This window comes from Acomys minous, assembly GCF_964271855.1.
Source record: "Acomys minous genome assembly, chromosome: 16".
Classification (NCBI taxonomy): Eukaryota; Metazoa; Chordata; class Mammalia; order Rodentia; family Muridae; genus Acomys; species Acomys minous.
Window position 1 is genome coordinate 3,218,168 of NC_140498.1, and position 20,488 is coordinate 3,238,655.

At 50.2% G+C, this 20,488-nt stretch overlaps 1 protein-coding gene across 1 annotated transcript; it reads right to left on the minus strand.

Moving 5' to 3' along the window:
* Positions 1–881: 881 nt before the first annotated feature.
* VAMP2 (vesicle associated membrane protein 2) lies at positions 882–4,767 on the minus strand. Its single transcript, XM_084762774.1, has 5 exons — positions 4,607–4,767; positions 3,962–4,082; positions 3,373–3,531; positions 3,233–3,284; positions 882–2,639 (listed from the first exon to the last, which is right to left on the minus strand). Coding segments are annotated over exons 1-5 (351 nt in total). The 5' UTR covers positions 4,609–4,767; the 3' UTR covers positions 882–2,622.
* Between the last annotated feature and the right edge of the window lie 15,721 nt (positions 4,768–20,488).

A 20,488-nucleotide genomic window follows, 5' to 3' on the forward strand; every position in this document is an offset into this window, starting at 1 on the left:
CATGCCCTGCATGCAGACGGCAACCAGACACCCGGCCTGCTTCCTATACAGCTGCATCTTAGTGATGTTCCTGAAGCCCATGGGAGAAAGATGCTCACTGCGCTTTCTGAGCTCAAGAGGAGCTAGAGCAGCAGCCACACAGCAGAGTGCAGGGACTGCGCAGCTGTAGCCAGCTTTATGCTACAGTCGGCTCTGTCTAGAGCAACAGCCACACAGCAGAGTGCAGGGACTGCGCAGCTGTAGCCAGCTTTGTGCTACAGCTTTATGCTTTGCTCCTCCTCAAGCTGACTCCAGCATTCATTAACCCTCTGCATATCTGGCAGTGCGCTGGACAGGGGAAGAACTGCTCTGGAAGTGACCAGGAGTGGGTGCCTATGAGAGAGCCTAAGGGGTAGCTAGAAAGGAGACTTAGAAGATAAAGTTCTGTTGTAGCAGCCATACTCCAGGCCAAGGAGCAGGAAGTGAGAATTCCAGACTGCAGGGTTTACCTGGCTTAGACACCAGGGGCTTTTAGCTACACTTTCCATCCTCACCTATTGGTACCCCATGTGGCCACTTCGGGAATTACACTTTGCAACAGCCCAAGATCATGGCCAGGGCCCTCCTCCCAAACAATCTTTCAACCACTCCAGTACTCATATTACTGATTAAGAAAAAGATTTAAGGGCTGGAGAGATGGCTCAGTGGTTAAGACCTCTTCCAGAGGTCCTGAGTTCAATTCCCAGCAACCACATGGAAGCTCACAACTAACTGTAACTCCAGCTCCAGAAGATCCAACGCCCTCTCACAGATATATATGCAGGCAAAACACCAATGCAAACACAATAAATAAATTATTTTTAAAAAAAAGAAAGAAAGAAAAAGATTTAAGACACACCACCTGGTTACTCATTACACGTTTATTGTACATTTTCACAATCTGGATGCGCCACAGAATTGGGGGCACGGGGTAAGGGAAGAAGGAAGGCAGGGGACACTGGGATAATATTGGGGGTCTGAAACACAAGCACCCCCACCCCCAGCATCTCTCCTACCCTTTCACACCACAGTTTAGATCTCCTTGGTTCCCCTCCACACAAAAAACCTAGTGTCAGGGGAAGGGTTTGGGGACACCCCCCAGTGGCAGGTTAAGGGGCCGTGTACCCTTAGACCCTAAAACTGTGCCATTTTAAAATTTTAGATCCTTCTGTCATTCCACCCAACAAGGGAATAGCTTGCGTGAGCGCACACTCGTGCACGCATGCTCGCTCTCTCTCTCTCTCTCTCTCTCTCTCTCTCTCTCTCTCTCTCTCTCTGTCCTCTCTGAGCTCTACAGCCCTGGAGACGGACAAGGATCCCCTTCCTCCAGCAAGTCCGATACACATATTGGCAGTGACTAGTACCCCCACCCTGAATACAGGGGGGCAGTCAGAGGAGCTGGGCAGTGATGGGGGGCAACAACCCCCTCCAGATTGGGGAGGAAAGTTTTCATTCCAACCTCTAGCAAGGATGAGGCCAGAGATTTCAGGCAGGAATTGGGGGGATTCTGTTTTGTCCCACTCCTCCCCAAGGCAGTGATGACCCCCCCCACACACACACACACGCTGGAGTCACCCCTCCTCAAAGAATCAGATTGTGGTCTGCCCCCAATTCTCCTGGTGGGAGAGGCAGCAGATCAGGCAGACAGGAGGGAGGGAGATCCCTGGGAATGTCAGTTGAGTGCCCCACATGAGAAGTGGGGAGCAGGAATGTAGGGAGAGACCCCGAGTGGCAGAATTATTGGTCCATAACACACTGAACTCCAGACGCTTACACACCAGCTGGGGGAGGGAGAAGAGGGCACAGAGGGCTGGGAAATGGGGTAAGGGAGGCAAACTAGACTAGGAGGGCTGGGAGAGGCAATTCTGGGGTCCAGAGCAGCCTGGCTCCCCAAAAGCCCAGGCTCCCTACCACCTGCAGGTAATGTCGTGCAAATAAAAGTATGGTAAAAGGACCAAAGGAGACTAAGTCTTCAAAAATAAAGAAAGAAAAACACATAAAAGAGTGAAGAACAATGGAAAGAAAAGGAAACCAAAAGACACAGTATGCAAATGATATGCTAATTAACATGTTGGACGCTCCCAGAAAACTTTGGGATTCTTAGGACCAAGTGGAACCAGTCTCAGAGCCTCCCAAGGGATACAAGGATGCAACCTAGGGAAGCCTGGACAGGTGGGGTGTTTTGTTTCTGTGGGGTTCGCTTTTTGTTTGGGGGAGGGTCAGGAGTTGTCCAGGGAAGATAGGGGAGGATCAGTTAATCCAAGGGAAGGAGAGGGCTATTGCATAGCAGATGCAAATGAAGGGGCCTGGGGCTGATGAGGAAAAGAGGGAGAGAGAGAGGTGATGGGACCACAGGAAGGGGTGTTAAGGACAACCGGAAAGAATCTTCTAGTAATAAAACTACAAACAGACCAAATATATATAATATTATATATGTATAAATAACAGCTGGCTATTTACAGGGGGCACACACACAGACACACACACACACACACACACACACAAACGGATCCAAGGGAGGGGGCTGAAAGATATGGCTGAGAGGTGGAGGAACGGCTTGGGGTGGGGGAGGCCCTTCTGAGGCAGGGCAGACTCCTCGGGGATTTAAGTGCTGAAGTAAACTGTGGAGAGAGGGCGAGAGGAGAATGAGGGGGAGGGGGAGAAAGAGAGAGAAAGCAGCGTGTCAGGCCTGGCCCTGCTCCCAGCCTCCCACTCCCCAGCTGGCTGGCATCCCTTCCCCTCTCTCAGCCTCGGTTTCCTCAAAGGGACTGGACCAGTGGGTACTGAGGTCCCTTAAACTCCATGATAGGACAAAGGGCCATGAGACCTTTAACCCACCGGGCACAGACCACAAGCTCTCAAATAGTGGAGTAATTTCATGTCCAGGCCCTCAACAGTAGGCCGTCTCCTGCTCTACTCCCCAGTTTTAGGGTCCCCAGACTGGGCTCTGTGGCCCACAGGGTCCTTAGTGGAGCTCAGGGACCCACCCAGCATCCCTAGCCTCCAAATCTTAACCGAAACTACCCAGAACCAGGCAAAGCGAGGCCACACAACAGCCAAGGTTTTGGCTCTAGATGAATCAGAACTGCCAACAGCAGCAAAATGTGTTTTTGTTGAGGAGTGAAAACTAGGTTAATGACCTTCAGAACCGGGACTCCACAGGGAAAACCTCCACCTCCGGGGAGAGGGCCCTGGCCACTCGCGCCCCACTCACCGATGATGATGATGAGGATGATGGCGCAAATCACTCCCAAGATGATCATCATCTAAGAGCAAGAGAGGGGGCGAGTAAGGCGAGCTGACACCCCAGTCACCCACCGCCCGCCCACCTGTCCCCATCTCCTTCCCTTTTACCTTGAGGTTTTTCCACCAGTATTTGCGCTTGAGCTTGGCCGCGCTTGTTTCAAACTGGGAGGCCCCTGCCTGGAGGGCATCTGCCCGGTCGTCCAGCTCCGACAGCTTCTGGTCCCGCTCCAGGACCTTGTCCACATTCACCCGCATGATGTCCACCACCTGGGGGAGGGGTCCACGAGGCAGGGGGTGTGCCAGGGCACGCCTCAAGGAGGGCACCTCTGGGACGTGTGCCCATTGTGCCACACACGGAACATGCGCCCCGATGTTTCCAGGCTAACATGCCAAGGACACACAGAGCATGCCTAGCACACCCAGGGACATGCAAGGAGCACACCTCAGGGGCATGCTGCAGCCACACAGTTCAGATGTCACAGCAACACCCTGTGGATCGGCACACCCAGGCTAGCACAGCTGATTAACAACACCCCACTGCCCTCCCAAGTGCATGCTGACAGGGGGGGCAGAGGTCTCTGACCCAAAACCCACAAGCGTAAACTGTCATCACCTTCAACCCAAGATGGGCTCCCACACCTATTTGACAACCCTTACACACACAGACACACACACACACACACACGCACGCACATACCTCATCCACCTGGGCCTGGGTCTGCTGCAGTCTCCTGTTACTGGTAAGATTTGGAGGGGGTGCAGGGGGGCCGCCCTCGCCGGCCGGGGCGGCAGGCGGGACAGTGGCAGCGGTAGCCGACCTAAGGAAAAGGATTAAGACTCAGGGCCTTGAAGCCTCCGGCCGGGACTCCACCCATCCACCTGTCCATCCACAGTCCAGTCCTCGCTTGCGCGAGGAAAGCCACCCGATGGGAGGCACGGTCACTCCACGGCCCCGCCGTGGTTGAGCTGCGTGACCTTGAGAGACCCTCCTCACGCCTCCATCCCCCCCCCTCCCCGAACCCCCGCCTGTTAAATGAAGGCGACCTCACAGCTGCCGCCCGGGGTCGACCCGACATGACTGACGGCCATGAAGGCAGGGGCGGGGCGGGGCGGAGGGTGGACGCTGGGGTCTGCTCTCACTCGCGGCCATCGCCCCGCGCGGGGGCCACCCGGGAGCCGGGCCCCCCGGGCGTCCGCGCGCGCAGTCCCGGGCAGCAGCCTGGCCCGCCCGGGGCACGGGAGGCGCGGGCGGGACCCCCCGGGTTTCCCAGCCCACTCTTTCGGGGCGGCGGCCCGCGCGGGGCAGGACGTCGCGGGTGGCGGGTGGCGGACGCCGACTTACATGGCGGGGGGCAGTGGGCAGGGGACTTGGCAGAGGCAGTGACGGCGGCGGCGGCGGCGGCTCGCGCTGGCTCCGACTGGCGCTGGCTACCCGGGACTGGAAGATGGCGGCCGCACGTCACCCGCATCCGGGCACTGCGGCGGGGGCGGGGCGCGGCAGGAGACACGTCGCTCGCGGACCGCGGGGGCGGGGCGCTGCAGGGCCGGGGGGTCGTCTAGCTGGGTCTGTCGGTCCTAGGCTGTGAGCCCCCGGCTGGCAAACCCACCGCCGCCCCCGAGGCATCTGCCACCTGCCTCTTCGGGCACTCAAACCGAGACCCACGCGTCACCCCTTGGCTACATCCTCCCTCATCCTTGTAGCACGCACACCGGTCCTTAGCCCGTACAGCCCAAAGGTCTCACCCGACTACCTGGTTCCAACACCTGGGGACCCGCCCTTTGCTACTGGTGTGGGTTGAGGGTGGAAAGAAGCCGAGAAGCCACAAGGCAGATGCCAGAGCAATACTGGTAACAGGAATCCTGACGCTGGGGTGGAGGGGAAGTGTGAGAAGTAACCTCACCCACTACCCTGCAACTGAATGGCTCAAGGGAGGTCTTGGGGTCTCCGATTTCCTAGCAGGGAGTGGGCAAAAGGAGTAACAGAGGCGCCCCTCCTCCTGAAACACAAGCACGCGCACGCGCGCTTGTTTGCTTGCTTTAAGAGCTGTTGGATGCTGCCCCTCTTCACAGGTGAAGTTCAGACCATGTGTGCTTGGCAGTCAAAGCTTGAGCCGGCCCAAATCCAGTCAGAGATTAGACAAACTAAAGACTCCCCTGCCTCGGCCTCAGTAGGGCCTGGACCGAAAAAGGACAGTAGGCAGGGGCGGCACCTGTAATACTTAGTTATAGGCACTGCTTTACAGGAAGATTAGCCTTGACCTTGACAGAACCAACTGCCTCTCCCTGGACCCTAAATGCATCATATATGTAGACAATAAATATTTGCTAAATGGCTTGATCTAGATAACACAATAGTTTATTATCTTAGACCTGGTCCATCCCTGACTGCTCCGTTTTAAATACACTAAACAGCCACAGCAGCTGTACACACTCCTGTCCTGGGTTGAGAGACAGGCAGGAAAGGCAGCTGTGTGTTAAGGAAGCCTCCAGGCTGAGGAGGCATTTTAGGAGAGGCCTAGCGGCTCTCAAGTGGGAGTACTCATTACATCCCGAAGAGAGCCATAGTCTCTCGGAGACAGGCCAGTTCTGGCTTTCTTCCTCCCACTCCAGGCTTCCCAGGGCCTCCAGGGTGTGCGAGATCCTCCTGAGCTGCAGCGCCCCGCCCCCTCCCAGCAGACGCCCCAGGACGGGTTCTGTCATCAGAGGTGTTATTTCCCAGCTGTCTGGGGGAGGTGAAAGAGCAGGGGAGTTATGTGCTGGGGTGCAGGATTCGCTCTGGGCGGCCTTCCTCTCCCGGGAGCAGCCTGGAGCCCGGCCCTTGGGAGGCTGGGCTCACGAAAAGAGCCGCTTTGGTGGTGGTGAGGGGGGAATAGGGGGCGGGTCTCAGATCAGCCGTGGGCCTCTTGTTTTCTGTCTCTGAGGCCATTCTCCTTTCCACTCGGGGAACAAAGATGTCAAATTCCATTATTCCATTATTTCAAGTGCCTTAGTGTCTGGATATGAAACATCATGGAGAGTGGGAAAGAGTAACTGTAAGCAGTGACACACACACCCCGCTCCCCCCACCCCCTCCCCGCACAGCCCAACACCCAGCCCCCACCCCGTCCTCCCTCCCACCCCACCCCCACCCTCACCCTCCAGCCTCTTGAAGGAGCAGCTAAGATCTCGGACCCAGGTTTAAGGATGATTGACGCACATGCCGCCTAGGCGCTCGCAGAGCATACGGGAGAGACAAGAGTCCGCAGACAGATTTGGAGAGGTTGCGCCTTGGCCTGTCGCTGGGCAAGTGCTTCTTCCCAGTGGATTCTGGGAGCAGCACAGTGAAAGTGAAGGCACATGTGAAGGGTGGGAAGGACACAGCAGGATTCATTTCAGAGTGAGAACTGTCACTGCACAGCCCAGCCCAGCCCAGCCCAGCCCAGCCCACCTCGGCGGTGGTGTTAAGAAATTCTAAGTTTAGATCAGTGCTGCGGGAGGGAGGGAGGCTGCAGTGGATGACCGAGTTCACCTGGAAGTGGCTAAGAGTAGGTTTTCTGCAAACAGGTAGGATGGAGACTCAGAATAGACTTGAGCTGAAGAAAATACAGGATTCGCTCTGCCGAGATGCTTCCCCCTGTTCTTTGCCTCAGAGAGTTGGTGCTTGAGGTGCTGGACCCAGGTCCTGAGGCTTCTTTTAGGTTTTGGGTGTTTGTTCCTAATCCCTGCACTGGGGAGGTGAAAACAGGAGAACCCGGAGTTCAGGACCAGTCTGCTAAAGGAGACACTATCTCAAAACAAGCCATAGACTGGGGCCTGGAGGGGGAATGGCTGGGCAGTTAAGGATACTGACTGCTCTTCCGGAAAACCCTGGTCCAATTTCCAGCACCCACATGGCAGCTGGCAGCCATCTGCAACTCCAGTCCTTGGGGAGCCTCACCTGCTCTGGGCCCTCTGGACTCCACTGTGCACAGGCATATATAACAGGCAAAAGTCTTATATACATAAAAAATAGATAATTAAACACACACACACACACACACACACACACACATACGAGTTAGCAACAACAAAAATCCTCAAACACCAAAGTATGCGGGAGGGAGAGGGCCCAAGGGTTATTCCTAAGACAGTCCTTCAGGGTTCTGGTGAAAGCTTGCTTCCACTGTTTTCCCTCTGCACAGGACTCCTGGTTTAGAAGTTGGGCTGCAAGGGGGCCGTCTCCTTCCCACACTGACTCATGATCTCCTTTCATCCTCATGAGTCAAACCTTGAGAAACCAGTAATTAATTTCTGCGACCTTGTTTGTCCCTCAATACAGCTCCCATTCCGTTTCTTGCTGTTACACACTATGCCCTTATGAATGTTGATCATATTTGATATATTGATATATTTGGGCAAAGCTAAGCTTAGAGCAATGCTTTGCTGGAGTCTTTTTTTTTTTTTGGTTTCATCTGTTAACTCTTTCCCCCCCTCCCCCCTCGCAAATAGGAAGGTTTTGTTTTGGTTTGTGCTTGTGCCTGCAATGTTGGGGATTAAAATCAGGGCCTGCTGGGACAGGGGGGACACTCAGAGGCAGAGGCAGAGGTAGACGGGTCGCTGTTGAGTTCCAGGCCAGCCTGGGCTACAAAGCAAGTCAGCCAGGCCTCTGTTACACAGAGGAATCCTGTCTCAAATGAATGAATCCATGAACGAATGAATAAAGCAGGGTCTTGAGCTTCTTTTTTTTTTTGTTTTGTTTTGTTTATAGACTGGGGTTTCTCTGTATGGATCTGCCTGCCTCTGCCTCCAGAGGGCTGGGATTAAAGGTGAGCACCACCACCATGCCTGGCTCAAGTCTTGAGCATTTTAAGCAAAGCTCTACCATAGAATATTGCTCCCCAGCCCTAATGGTACTTCTTTGCCAATTCTTTTTTTTTTTTTTAAGATTTATTTATTTATTATTATGTATACAGTGCTCTGCCTGCATGTATGCCAGCAGGGCAGAAGAGGGCATCAGATCACATTATAGATGGTTCTGTGCCACCAGGTGGATGCTGGGAATTGAACTCAGAACCTCTGGAGGAGCAGCCAGTGCCCTTAACCTCTAAACCATCTCTCCAGCCCTGCCAATTCTTTTTGTAGTAAATAATAACATGTCAGGTGGCAGTGGTACATGCCTTTAATCCCAGCACTTGGGAAGCAGAGGCAGGCAGATCACTGTAAGTTCAAGGCCAGGCTGGTCTACACAGTGAGTCCAGGACAGCAAAGGCTAAACAGAGAAACCTGTCTCAAAAAAGAAAAAAAGTTATAGGCTGGATGGCTCAGAGGTTAAGTGCACTGACTGCTGAGGTCCTGAGTTCAATTCCCAGCAACCACATGATGGCTCGCAACCATCCATAATGTGATCTGATGCCCTCTTCTGGCCTGCGGGTGTACGTGCAGGCAGAACACTGTATTCATAATAAATCTTTAAAAAAAAGAAAGAAAGAAAGAAAGAAAGAAAAGAAAAATACTTAATAAGAGAGCTGGTCCCCACTCGTTTGGTGGTCATCTCAGGTATCAGGGAGAGCTAGCCCTGGGGCCAGGAGAACTGGACAACTAGCCCCGCCCCCTCACTGGCTGTAGAGGGTCCTATACCTGACCTGGACAACACAGTGGACCTGGCCCTGATGTCGAAGGCATGGGTGAGCCAGCCCAGAGGGTATAGGAGAGCCGGCCCAGCCCCTCACAGGCTGCAGCACTTGGGAGAGCTGACCCTGCACCTTGACTGAACAGCACAGTGGAACTGGTTCTAGAGACCTGGATGTGGGTGAGCCAGCCCTGAGGGCAAGAGAGCAGGAGATCTGACCCTGCCTCCCGCTCATGGCGGTCTTGGGTATCTGACCAGCTTAGCTACCTCCCAGGCCCAGGTCCAGGGCTCTGAGTTGGCCCACCCCAAAATCTATATCGTCTGTGAATGGTTGGGGTGCCTGAAAGGGCCAGTCCTGCTCATCCAAAGCTGCAGGATCTCCATGACAACGGATACCCGGAAGTCCCCGTGAGAATCTAATATTGATGGTGTCAAAGAAGCCAGAAACCTCAAACCAGAGCTGCATGGTGAGACCCTGTCTCAAAATAAAATTAAATGAAGGGTTATTTAGGGATGGAATGTAGCTCAGTGGTAGAGTACCTGCCTAGTATATTCAAGGGTTTGAGGCCCTATCACCTCAAACGTTTTCTTTTTCCACTGGAATAGTGGCACACACCTGTAGTCCTAATACTTGAGAGTCTGAGAAAGAAAGACAGCTATGAGTTTGAGGCCAGCCAGGCTACACAGGCAGACCTCAGCCCTGAAACAAACTAAGCAACGCACAGGTGTGTACTCAGAATTTCAGCACGTCAAAAGAGCATGCAGTTCAAAAGACAGCTTCTCCTATTGCGCCCCCGGTGCCCCATCTCCCGTCTGCCGACCCCGAGTGCCTGCACATCCTTCTAGATAGACTCTTTAATCTTCTCATCCTAATGCGCGCAATCGATACACGCTGCTCTTCACTTCGCTTTTACCATTTGACATGATTTGGAGATTGTTCCATTCTATGTAGGGTTCAATACTAACATTTTTTGTTTGTTTGTGGGTTTTGTTTTTTGTTTTTGGTTTTTTTTTTTTTTTTTTGCTTTTTGGTTTTTGGTTTTCAACGCAGGACTGGCCTTGAACTCACAGCGATCTGCCTCCTGAGTGCTGGGATTAAAGGTTTGTGCCACCATGGCCCGGCTTTTGTTTGTTGTTTTTGTTTTTTGAGACAGAGTTTCCCTGTGTAGGCTTGGCTATCTTGGACTCGCTTTGTAGACCAGGCTGGCCTCAAATTTACAGAGATCCGCCTGCCTCTGCCTCCTGGGTACTAGGAATAAAGGTGTGTTCCACCGTGGACAGACTCAATACTTACATTTTTATGATTGTGTGGGACCCTGCTGTATGGGCATAACATGGCTTCATCAATCTGGTGTGGACAGTCATTTTAGGTTGTTGGTGACCTTTCGTCAGCCTAAGCAAAGCTATAAAGAATATTATAGGGGCTGGAGAGGTGATACAGAGGTTGGGAGCGCTGACTATTCTTCCAAGGGTCCTGAGTTCAATTCCCGAAACTATATGGTGGCTCACAACCACCTATAATGAGATTTGGTGCCCTCTTCTGGTGTGCAGGTGTACATGCAGGCAGAGTACTGTATACATAATAAATAAATAAATCTTTTTAAAAAGACTATTCTAGGCCGGGTGTGGTGGCGCATGCCTTTAATCCCAGCACTCGGGAGGCAGAGGCAGGCGGATCGCTGTGAGTTCGAGGCCAGCCTGGTCTACAAAGCGAGTCTAGGACAGCCAAGGCTACACAGAGAAACCTTGTCTCAAAAAACCAAAAAAAAAAAAAAAAAAAAGACTATTCTATATATTCTTATTTTACCTTTATGCAAATATGTAGAGTGATTTCTTAAATATTAAAACACCTAGTTTAAAGTGAGGCACAGTAGCACACATCTTTAATCCCAGCACTTGGGAAGCAGAGGCAGATGGATCTGAGTTGGAGGCCAGGCTGGTCTACAGAGCAAGTTCCCGGAAAGGCAGGGCTACACAGACAAACCCTGTCTCAAAAAGACTATAATAATAATAATAATAATAATAATAATAATAATAATAATAACAACAACAACAACAACAACAATAATAATAAATCTTAGGTGGAGCTGGGTTGGGCAGGAGACTGTAAGAGGCTGAAGCAGGAGATTTGAAGAATCACGAAAGTTTAAGGCCTGTCTAGACCACAGAGCAAATTAAAGGCCAGCCTGGGAAACCCAAAGAGGCCCAACGTATGAGGCTGAGAAAGTAAAATAAATTGAAAGGGTTAGTAATATAATTCATGAGCCTGCCTAGCCCCATGGGCCCTAGACTCAGCCCTAGTTTTGAGCTAAGCAGTTAACAAATCTGGAGAAACAAATCCTAAACCAAAAAGTGCCTGTGGTTTTGATGGGTACTGACAATCTGCCATCCCCAGGTGTGCGACCAAGATTTCTTCCCACCCAGCCAACAGGTCGGGCCTGTTTACCCGCATGTCCCGTTGTTTCTATGTTGTGGCTGCAGAGCTGGCTCAGTGTTTGAGTCCACGCTGCTCTCCTAGAGGACCCAGGCTTGGTTCGCAGTCCCGACATCCCACATCTCTCAAAGTCTATCTCCAGCTCCAGAGGGTTCAGCGCCCCCTACTGGCCTCCACAGGCACCTGCACACATGCCATGCACACTCAGACACATAGACATACACATATATACAAATAAATCTTTTTAAAAAATAAATATATTGCCCAGCTGTGGTGGCACACGCCTTTCATCCCAGAACTTGGAGGCAGAGGCAGACGGATCTCCATGGGTTCGAGGCCAGCCTGGACTACAGAGCTAGTTCCAGGACAGCCAGAGCTGTTATACAGAGAAACCCTGTCTCGAAAAAGCAAAAATAAATAAATATATTAATTAAACACAGTTTTTGTTTCTTGTAAGGTGGATGACATGAGACATAGACATATGTTTAATAAGTGTGTTGTTTGGTTATTTTTTGTTTGGTTTGGTTTGGTTGTGTTTTGTTTTTTGTTTGGTTTGGTTTGGTTGTTTGATTGGTTTTGGTTTTTCTTTCTTTCTTTCTTTCTTTCTTTCTTTTTTTTTTTTTTTTTCCGAGACATGGTTTCTCTGTGTAGCCTTGGCTGTCCTGGACTCGCTTTGTAGACTAGGTTGGCCTTGAACTCACAGCGATCTGACTGCCTCTGCCTCCCAAGTGCTGGGATTAAAGGCCTGCGCCACTACCACCCGGCTACATTTTTGTTTGTTTGTTTGTTTGTTTTGGTTTTTCAAGACAGGGTTTCTCTGTATAGTTTTCGCTGTCCTGGACTCACTTTGTAGACCAGGCTGGCCTCAAACTCACAGAGATCCACCTGCCTCTGGGATTACAGATGTGTACAACCGTGCCTGACTTTTAACAGTCCTTTTAAGTCCTTACCTGTGAAATGCCTATAAAATGATTGTATGATTTTTTAAGTTATTTGTACATTTATTACAGACTGATGGATTTTTGTGTCAACATTAACTTTTTCTCTACAAAATGATTTTTTAAATATTTTCTCAAGATTATAATCTTTTAAGCCGGGCATGGTTTCTCTGTGTAGCCCTGGCTGTCCTGGAACTCTGTAGAGCAGGCTGGCCTTGAACTCAGAGACACCTGCTTCACTCTGCCTCCCAGACTGCTGGGACTAAAGACATGTGCCACCACAGCCCAGTTATGTTTTCCCGTCATAAACGTAAGTTATATATTTATACGTAAATACATCATCTACTCAAATTTATTTTTAAAAACTCCCTAGACTTGAGTGTGGCAGCATCCACCTGTAACCTCAGCTCTTCAGAAGGCAGGAAGATTGCTCTACTTTCTACTTTGCTTCTGTTGCTGTGATAAAACACCCACTAAAACCAGCTTGTGGAAAAAGAGATCATTACAGTTTCCAGGTGTAAATCCCGTATTGAAAAAAACCCCAGCTAGGTTAGCCGGGCGTGGTGGTGCATGCCTTTAATCCCAGCACTCGGGAGGCAGAGGCAGGCGGATTGCAGTGAGTTCGAGGCCAGCTTAGTCTACAAAGTGAGTCCAGGACAACCAAGTCTACACAGAGAGACCCTGTCTCGAAAAACCAAAAATAAAAATAAAAAGAAAGAAAGAAAAGAAAAGGACAGGGCTCTGGGCGGCAACAACAGAACAGCTGTCCCTCCCTGCCACCAAGTGCTGAGGAGCCTACGTGAGACAGCGTTGTCCTCCCACTTAGCCTTACAGCTGATGCAGCTGTTTGGTTCTGGTTGGTTGGTCGGTTGGGGCTTTTGAGACAGGGTTTCCCTGTGTAGCCCTGGCTGTCCTGGAACTCGCTCTGTAGACCAGGCTGGCCTCAAACTCTGAGATCCGACTGCCTCTGCCTCCAGAGGGCTGGGATTAAAGCGACACCACTGCCTGTCTTACTGCAACCAAATGTAGCAGGTTAAACACTAAAGATGGCTTCTGAGAAGCTTCCACTTGGAAAGCACCTAACCACCCCCCTTACCCGCCCCCCAACCCCTCACTCCCCCAGCCCCCTATCCCCCCTCAACCCCCCCCCATACAAACAAGGAGCTGAGTATGAGGTAGCTAAAAGAGACTGCTGCCACACCCTGGTGACCAGGGTAACGCTAACTCTGCTGTGGTAAAGCTACAAACTTGCGACACCTGCAAGGTCAGAGGGAGTTAACGCTGGCTGAGCGACTGTCAACTAGCAGAGAGTCCAGGTCAAAGCTGGAGTGACAGGTGACTGTGTCCTCCCACAAGGTGGGTCCCTGGTGGTCAGGACAGCACTTCTATCCACAAAGTCACATCACTAACCCCGAGGCAGGAGAATTGAAAGTTCAGTGCGGGGCTGGCTACATAGCTGCACTGTAGCATCGGGATGCAGAAAGGGCCGTGTGAGGCGAGAAGGGAGGATGCGATGTAGACATGAGGCGGGAAAGCTAATTGTTTTCCCCAGCTCCCACTCCTTCACAGGGCTTTAGTTTTTGGTTGGTTGGTTGTTGTATTTGGTTTTCCCGGTGAACATGTGCGTTCAGCTTTGAGACAGTGACTTGTAATGAGCTTCTCCTTAGCTCTTTTGACCACACACAGTAGTGGTCAAGTGCACTAGTGATCGAATACACTTGGCAACGCTGGCACACTTAGAAAAAGGGATTATCTTAAGAATTTGTTTCGGGGGCAGGGTTCTTGTAACCTGAAGATTCTCCCTTTTTTTAAAACCTATATCAAATCATTCTATTATAGATTATTTAATGTGCAAACTATTGTTAGTTTTAATCAAAAATAAAAGATTTTAAATGCAAATTCATTGTTTCCAACCAGGGTTAGTCAGTTTTCTCTTACTAGGACAAGGTATCTGAGATGTATATAGGAAGGGTTATTTTTATTTTATTTTGCTTTGTTTTTGTTTATTTTGTTTGTTTTGAGACAGGGTTTCTCTGTGTAGTCTCGGCTGTCCTGGACTCACTGTGTAGACCAGGCTGGCCTCTAACTCACAGGGATCTGCCTGCCTCTGCCTCCGGAGTGCTGGGATTAAAGACGTGCGCCACCACACCGGGCTAGGATGGGTTATTTTTACTTAAGAGATTTTAATCGATGCTCACTTGGCTGCTGCAGGCCAGTGGCACAGAGCACATCACGTTTGCTGCATGGAGGGAGGTGAAAGCCTGGGTAGGACTATCCCCTCAAGGATGTGTTCCCGATGATGTAATTTCTAAATTCCCTCCCTCGGCTCTACCTCCTGAAGGCTCCCAGTGGCACCACAAGCTGACAACCAAGGCTTTAGTACCCAGCTTTATTATCGCTGTCGTTACTGGGTTTTGTTTTGTTTTGCTTTGCTTTATTTTGTTTTTTGAGGCAGGGTCTCTCTGTGTAGCCATGGATGTCCTGGAACTCGACCTGTAGACCAGGCTGGCCTTGAGCTCGCAGAAATCTGCCTGCCTCTGCCTCCTGAGTGCTGAGATTAAGGTTGTGTGCCACCACACCTGGCCCCAACTTGTTTTTAAAATAACATCTTTTATATCTGTTGGGTCTGGAGTCTTGAACATGAAACACCAAGGACATTCTGTAGTGGAACAAAAAGTTTACGTTCCAGGCAACAGGTAATGGTGGCCAGGGTGCGGATTCAGGACCAAAAGCAAGCTTGTTACAATCTTTAATTTTTATTTTTTTCTGAGACAAGGTTTCTCTGTGTAGCCGTGGATGTCCTATACTCACTTTGTTACTTTGTAGTCCAGGCTGGCCTTGAAATCACAGTCATCTGCCTGCCTCTGCCTCCCCAGTGCTGGGATCAAAGGCGTGCACTGCCTCCTCCTGCTTTGTAACAGTCTTTTTAAATCAAAAAATCATAAACAGAAAGGCATGTACAGAATGAGGGAGGGCAGTCATATGGACTGGCCAGTACCAGATGAACTCGTTGTTGTTATATTATTATTATTATTATTATTATTATTATTATTATTATTATTAATTATTATTATTATTATTATTATTATTATTATTATTTTGAGATATTTCTCTGTGTAGCCTTGGCTTTCCTGGACTCTATTTGTAGGCCAGGCTGGCCTTGAACTCACAGAGATCCACCCGCCTCTGCCTCCCAGAGTGCTGGGATTATAGGTGTGTGCCACCAGGCCTGGCTGGTCTCATCATTTTTAACAAGGCAGGAGTCCACAGGATGTGACAAGGAGTCAGCAGTGTGTGGAGTCAGCCACAGCAATCTCTCTGGAGACTGGGAGCATTTGTCTGTCCTTGGCTGATAGGTGGTCGTTTTGTTCTCCCAGACCTGAAGGCTTGTGTGTGTGTGTGTGTGTGTGTGTGTGTGTGTGTGTGTGTGTGTGTTAAGATGGAGGACAGGCCAGGTGTGGTGGCGCAACCCTTTAATTACAGCACCTGGGAGTCAGAGGCAGGTGGATGACTGTGAGTTTGAGGCCTGCCTGGTCTATAGAGTGAGTCCAGGACAGCCAAGGCTACACAGAAAAACCATATCTCGAAAAACCAAAACCAAAACAAAAAACAAAAAGCAAAAAAAAAGATGGAGGTGAGGCCTAAAGGTCTAGGATGGAGTCTGCTTTGCTGGTCCTTTCAATCCTCTCAATTCTCCTTATTAGCTCTCTTTCTAGGTTTTGGCGTGTGCCCCATAAGCCTATCTGATCATGAAATTGTTATTTTGCTTTTTTTTTTTTTTGTATTACGATTTATTGTTTATTTATTTATTTTGGTTTTTTTGAGACAGGGTTTCTCTGTGTAGCCCTGGCCATCCTGGACTCACTTTGTAGACCAGGCTGGCCTCAAACTCACAGTGATCTACCTGCCTCTGCCGCCCGAGTGCTGGGATTAAAGGCGTGCGCCACCACGCCCCGCTCTTATTAACAATATTTTTTAAAAGATTTATTTATTTATGATGTACACAGTGCTCTGCCTACATGTACACCGGCAGGCCAGAGAGGGCACCAGATCACATTACAGATGGTTGTGAGCCACCATGTGGTTGCTGGGAATTGAACCCAGGACCTTTGGAAGAGCAGGTGGTGTTCTTAACCACTGAGCCATCTCTCTAGTCCTTATTATAATATTATTGCATTTTACTCATGCATTTGCATGTCATTGCATACATCCAACAACATATGTGGAGGTCAGAGGTCAGAGGTCAGAGGTCAGACTTGGTTTGCTCCTTCATTTATATATGGGTTCCACTAACCAAACTCAGGTCATTAGGGTTAGCCACAGAGACGTCCCACTAGCCCCTACCTGTCCTTTTGTTTTACCTTTTTAAAAGTATTTATTGAAACAGGGTTTCCTTATGTAGTCTGGCTGTCCTGGAGCTTGCTGCACAATCAGGAAGCCCCCAGCTCACAGAGATCCTCCTGCCTCTGTCTCCTGAGTACTGGGACTAAAGGCATGCATTAACAATACCTGGTCATTTTTTAAAAATTATGTGTATGTGTCTGGATATATGCCCATGAGTGCAGGTGTCCATGGAGGCCAGAGGGGTCACATGCCCCTGGAGCTGGAGCCGGAGGCTGTCGGGAGCTGCGTGGTGTGGGTGCTGCAGACGCATGTGGGCGAAGGCTTGGTCCATAGGAAACGGCAGCATTAGGAGGTGTGGCCTTGTGGGAGGAAGTATGTCACGATGGGGACAGGCTTTGAGGCCCTAGAAGCTCAAATCGGGCCACTGTGTCTCAGTCTCCCTCTGCTGCCTGCAGACCTAGATGTGGCGCTCTCAGCTCCTCCTCCAGCACCACGCCTGCCTGCACGCTGCGTGCTTCCCGCCATGATGATGGTGGACTAAGCCTCTCAAGCTGTGAGCCAGCGCCCGTTAAATGTTTGCCTTTATACAAGCTGCCCTAGTCATGGTGTCTCTTCCCAGCAATGGAAACCCTAAGAGAGAGGCTAAGCTTCTCTTCCCAAATACGCAGCACAAGTCCTTGCGTGTTAAGGTTTATGGTTTACTTAATCACTGGAGCAGGCTTGTCGGGCGCACACCTGTAATCCGAACACTCGGGAGGCAGAGGCAGGCGGATCGCTGTGAGTTTGAGGCCAGCCTGGTCTACAAAGGGAGTACAGGACAGCCAAGGCTACACAGAGAGATCTTGTCTCAAAAAATAAATAAATAAATAAATAAATAAATAAAAATAAAAATAAAATCACTGGAGCAGGAAGGATGCGCTGCTGCTGTTGGCCAGGTTTAGGTCAACTGGTCAAACCTGAAGCAAAAAACCAAGGATGAGAAGGGAGTGACTGTCAGCTCTCACTGAGCACAAAGCCGAAGAAGGAGGTGGGGCTACAAAGGGGCGGGGCTACAGGAGGCAAATGGGGTGCCATTCTTAGGAAAAGGATGGCTGCTGGGCAGGTGAAGACAACATGTCGGCCATGATCCATGTCAGCGTATGGAAACGTCCTGAGGAGGCCTCATAGATCCCACACTCTCCCACCCGGATTATCTCAGTCTTCCCTAAAGTCCCACCAGACAGTCTGTGAATGGACAAGAGCCAACGTGAACCTTCCCTAGGTGGCTGTAGCCACACCCAATCAAAGTATTTACTGAGATGCGGCGAGTTCAACCCCGCCCAAACAGCTGCTCCCCAAGCTGCAGGATGGCCACCCAAGTCTTGCAGGAAGCACGCCCATAACAGACTTGACACTCTCACTGAAGGTGTCAGACAACCAGCGATCCGGGATAAAATGGCAGGAAGAACCCTCGGAGCCATTCGCAGTCGGCAGGCTCAGTCCTCCGATTATGAAGAGGGTCTCTAGAACACTCCTGAGATCTATGGCCAGGCGTGTCACTACACACCTGTAGCCCCAGCAGCCAGGAAGCAGAGGTGGCCCAATCTACATAGCAAGTTCCAGGACAGCCAGGGCTACCTGATAGAGAGATCCTGTTTCAAAAGTACTAAAAATAAATCGTCCTCTGAGGTGAAAGCCACCAACATCACAGCAGAATGAAAATCTGTTCTGGGTGCTAACTGGTAAGTTCTCTGGTGTTGGCCTGTAGATAGCTGGTATTTTCAAGTATAGATGGGGGGGTTACTGAGGCAGAGGGAGGGGGGTGGCTTTTGGTGGCTTCTGTTCCACGGTTAGAGAAAAAACAAAGGCATCTAGTTGGTGTTTGAGGACTAGAGAGGTGACTGGGGTGAGGAGCTGACCGCACACTTCAGTAGGGAGAAGGCTTGCCTAGCATCCACATGAATTAAGTTTTATCCCAATGCCACAAAAACTGAGCCTGGTTGAGCAAGCCTTCATGTGACCCCAACACTCGGGAGACAGAGATAGGAGGTTCACATTCGAGGTCATCATCAGCTACATAGTCAGTTCCAGGCAGTGGGCAATACCCGAGACCAGGTTAGAGAAAAAGAAGGAGGAGGAGGAGGAGGAGGAGGAGGAGGAGGAGAAGAAGAAGAAGAAGAAGAAGCGGCGACTCAGAAGCTAAAGACGCCTGTTTCCGAGACTAACAACCTGGTGGATGGAGAGCACCAACTCGGGTAGCTGTCTTCTGAACTCCGCACGCCGGTGGCCACGCACAAACAAGTATATAAAATAAATCAATGAAATGTAGTTAAGAAGTAGTAGTAAGCCAGGCGTGGTGGCGCATGCCTTTAGTCCCAGCACTCGGGAAGCAGAGGCAGGAGGATTGCTGTGAGTTTGAGGCCAGGCTGGCCTACAAATCGAGTCCAGGGCAGCCAAGGCCACACACAGAGACCCTGTCTTGAAAAAACAAACAAAAAAGAAATAATAGTAAGTGGCAGTGATGAGACTGGAAACGCCATGAGGTCTTGACCTCAACCCTCAGCTCCACCAGGAAAGAAGAGGAGGAGGAGGAGGAAGAAGAGGAGGGAGGAGGAGGAAGAGGAGGAAGAGGAGGAGGAAGAAGTAATAATCACCAACACGTATTTAAAGAGCAAGCAGAGGACGGACAAGCCAATAGTCCAGTACCATGTCCCCAGCGATTGCCACACACACTCTATGTAATTATTTTACATATGGGAAAGTGAACAGATAGCTCAGCTCAGCACTTGTCCTGTAAACAGGTAGACCTGAGTTTGAGCTCTAGCACCTAAAAAGCCAGATCTGGGTGATACTTGCAACCCCAGCAGAGGAAAGGTACCAGTTAGAGGCCTTGTCTTGAAACAAAAACAAGGTAACGGAGACTCATGGCTCCTGAGCAATGACACCTGTGACTGACACATGTACGTGCAGCCGCACACCCATGTGCTCCCCCCCCCAACACATGTGCACGAATGTTTATTGAGTGAGCTTGAGAAGCAGCCAGAGGAAAGACAAACCAGGGAAGCCACCGTTGCCAAGGCAACCGAGAAACAGGCTTTAAAAGAGGGGCATGCTCAACACAAACACATGAAGAACAGAGCTAAGCCAGAGAAGTCAGTGCATGTGGGTATCAAAAAGTGATTGGTGGTGAACTTTCTTGGCATGGTTGGGCAGGTGGGTCTTTGGGAAAGTATGCATTTATGTGTATGAGTTTATATATATTTTACCGCACAATACAAATAATAGTAAAACATGGTCTTCCTTAGGGGGCAGTACTAGGGAGCCACCCCAGGGTTATTCTAATTAAACACTCTGGCTGAGCAAAGCTCCCAGCGCTACAGTCAGTGCCTAGTGCCCATGGAAGACAGAAAGGGCATTAGAACCCCGGAACTGTAAGTTGCCATGTGGGTGCTGGGATTTAAACCCAGTCAGCTTGTGTTTAGTTGTGATTTGTTTGGTTTTTGTTTTTGTTTTTTTTTTTTTTTGAGACAGGGTTTCTCTGTGTAGCCTTGGCTGCCCTGGACTCGCTTTGTAGACCAGGCTGGCCTCGAACTCAGTGATCCGCCTGCCTCTGCCTCCCGAGTGCTGGGATTACAGGCGTGCGCCACCACGCCCGGCTATATGTAGTTTCTTAAGAAAACATCACTGAAAAAAATGGATGTTTCAGGATGTGTCATTCTGGCACAGGGACCATGTCAATTCTCTTCCTACCCTTTCACTTTTAGTACATGTGCTACTAAAGTGAGCACATACATGTACATACAACATGGCGGTCCGTGTATGCAAAACAGCTATAACCTTGTGAAACAGAGATCCATGGAAATTCAGAGAGGCGGACATGACGGACTGCCGAGCAGGAGCGCATGTTTCCTGGCACCTGTGTTACAGGAAGCTTTGTAAGGC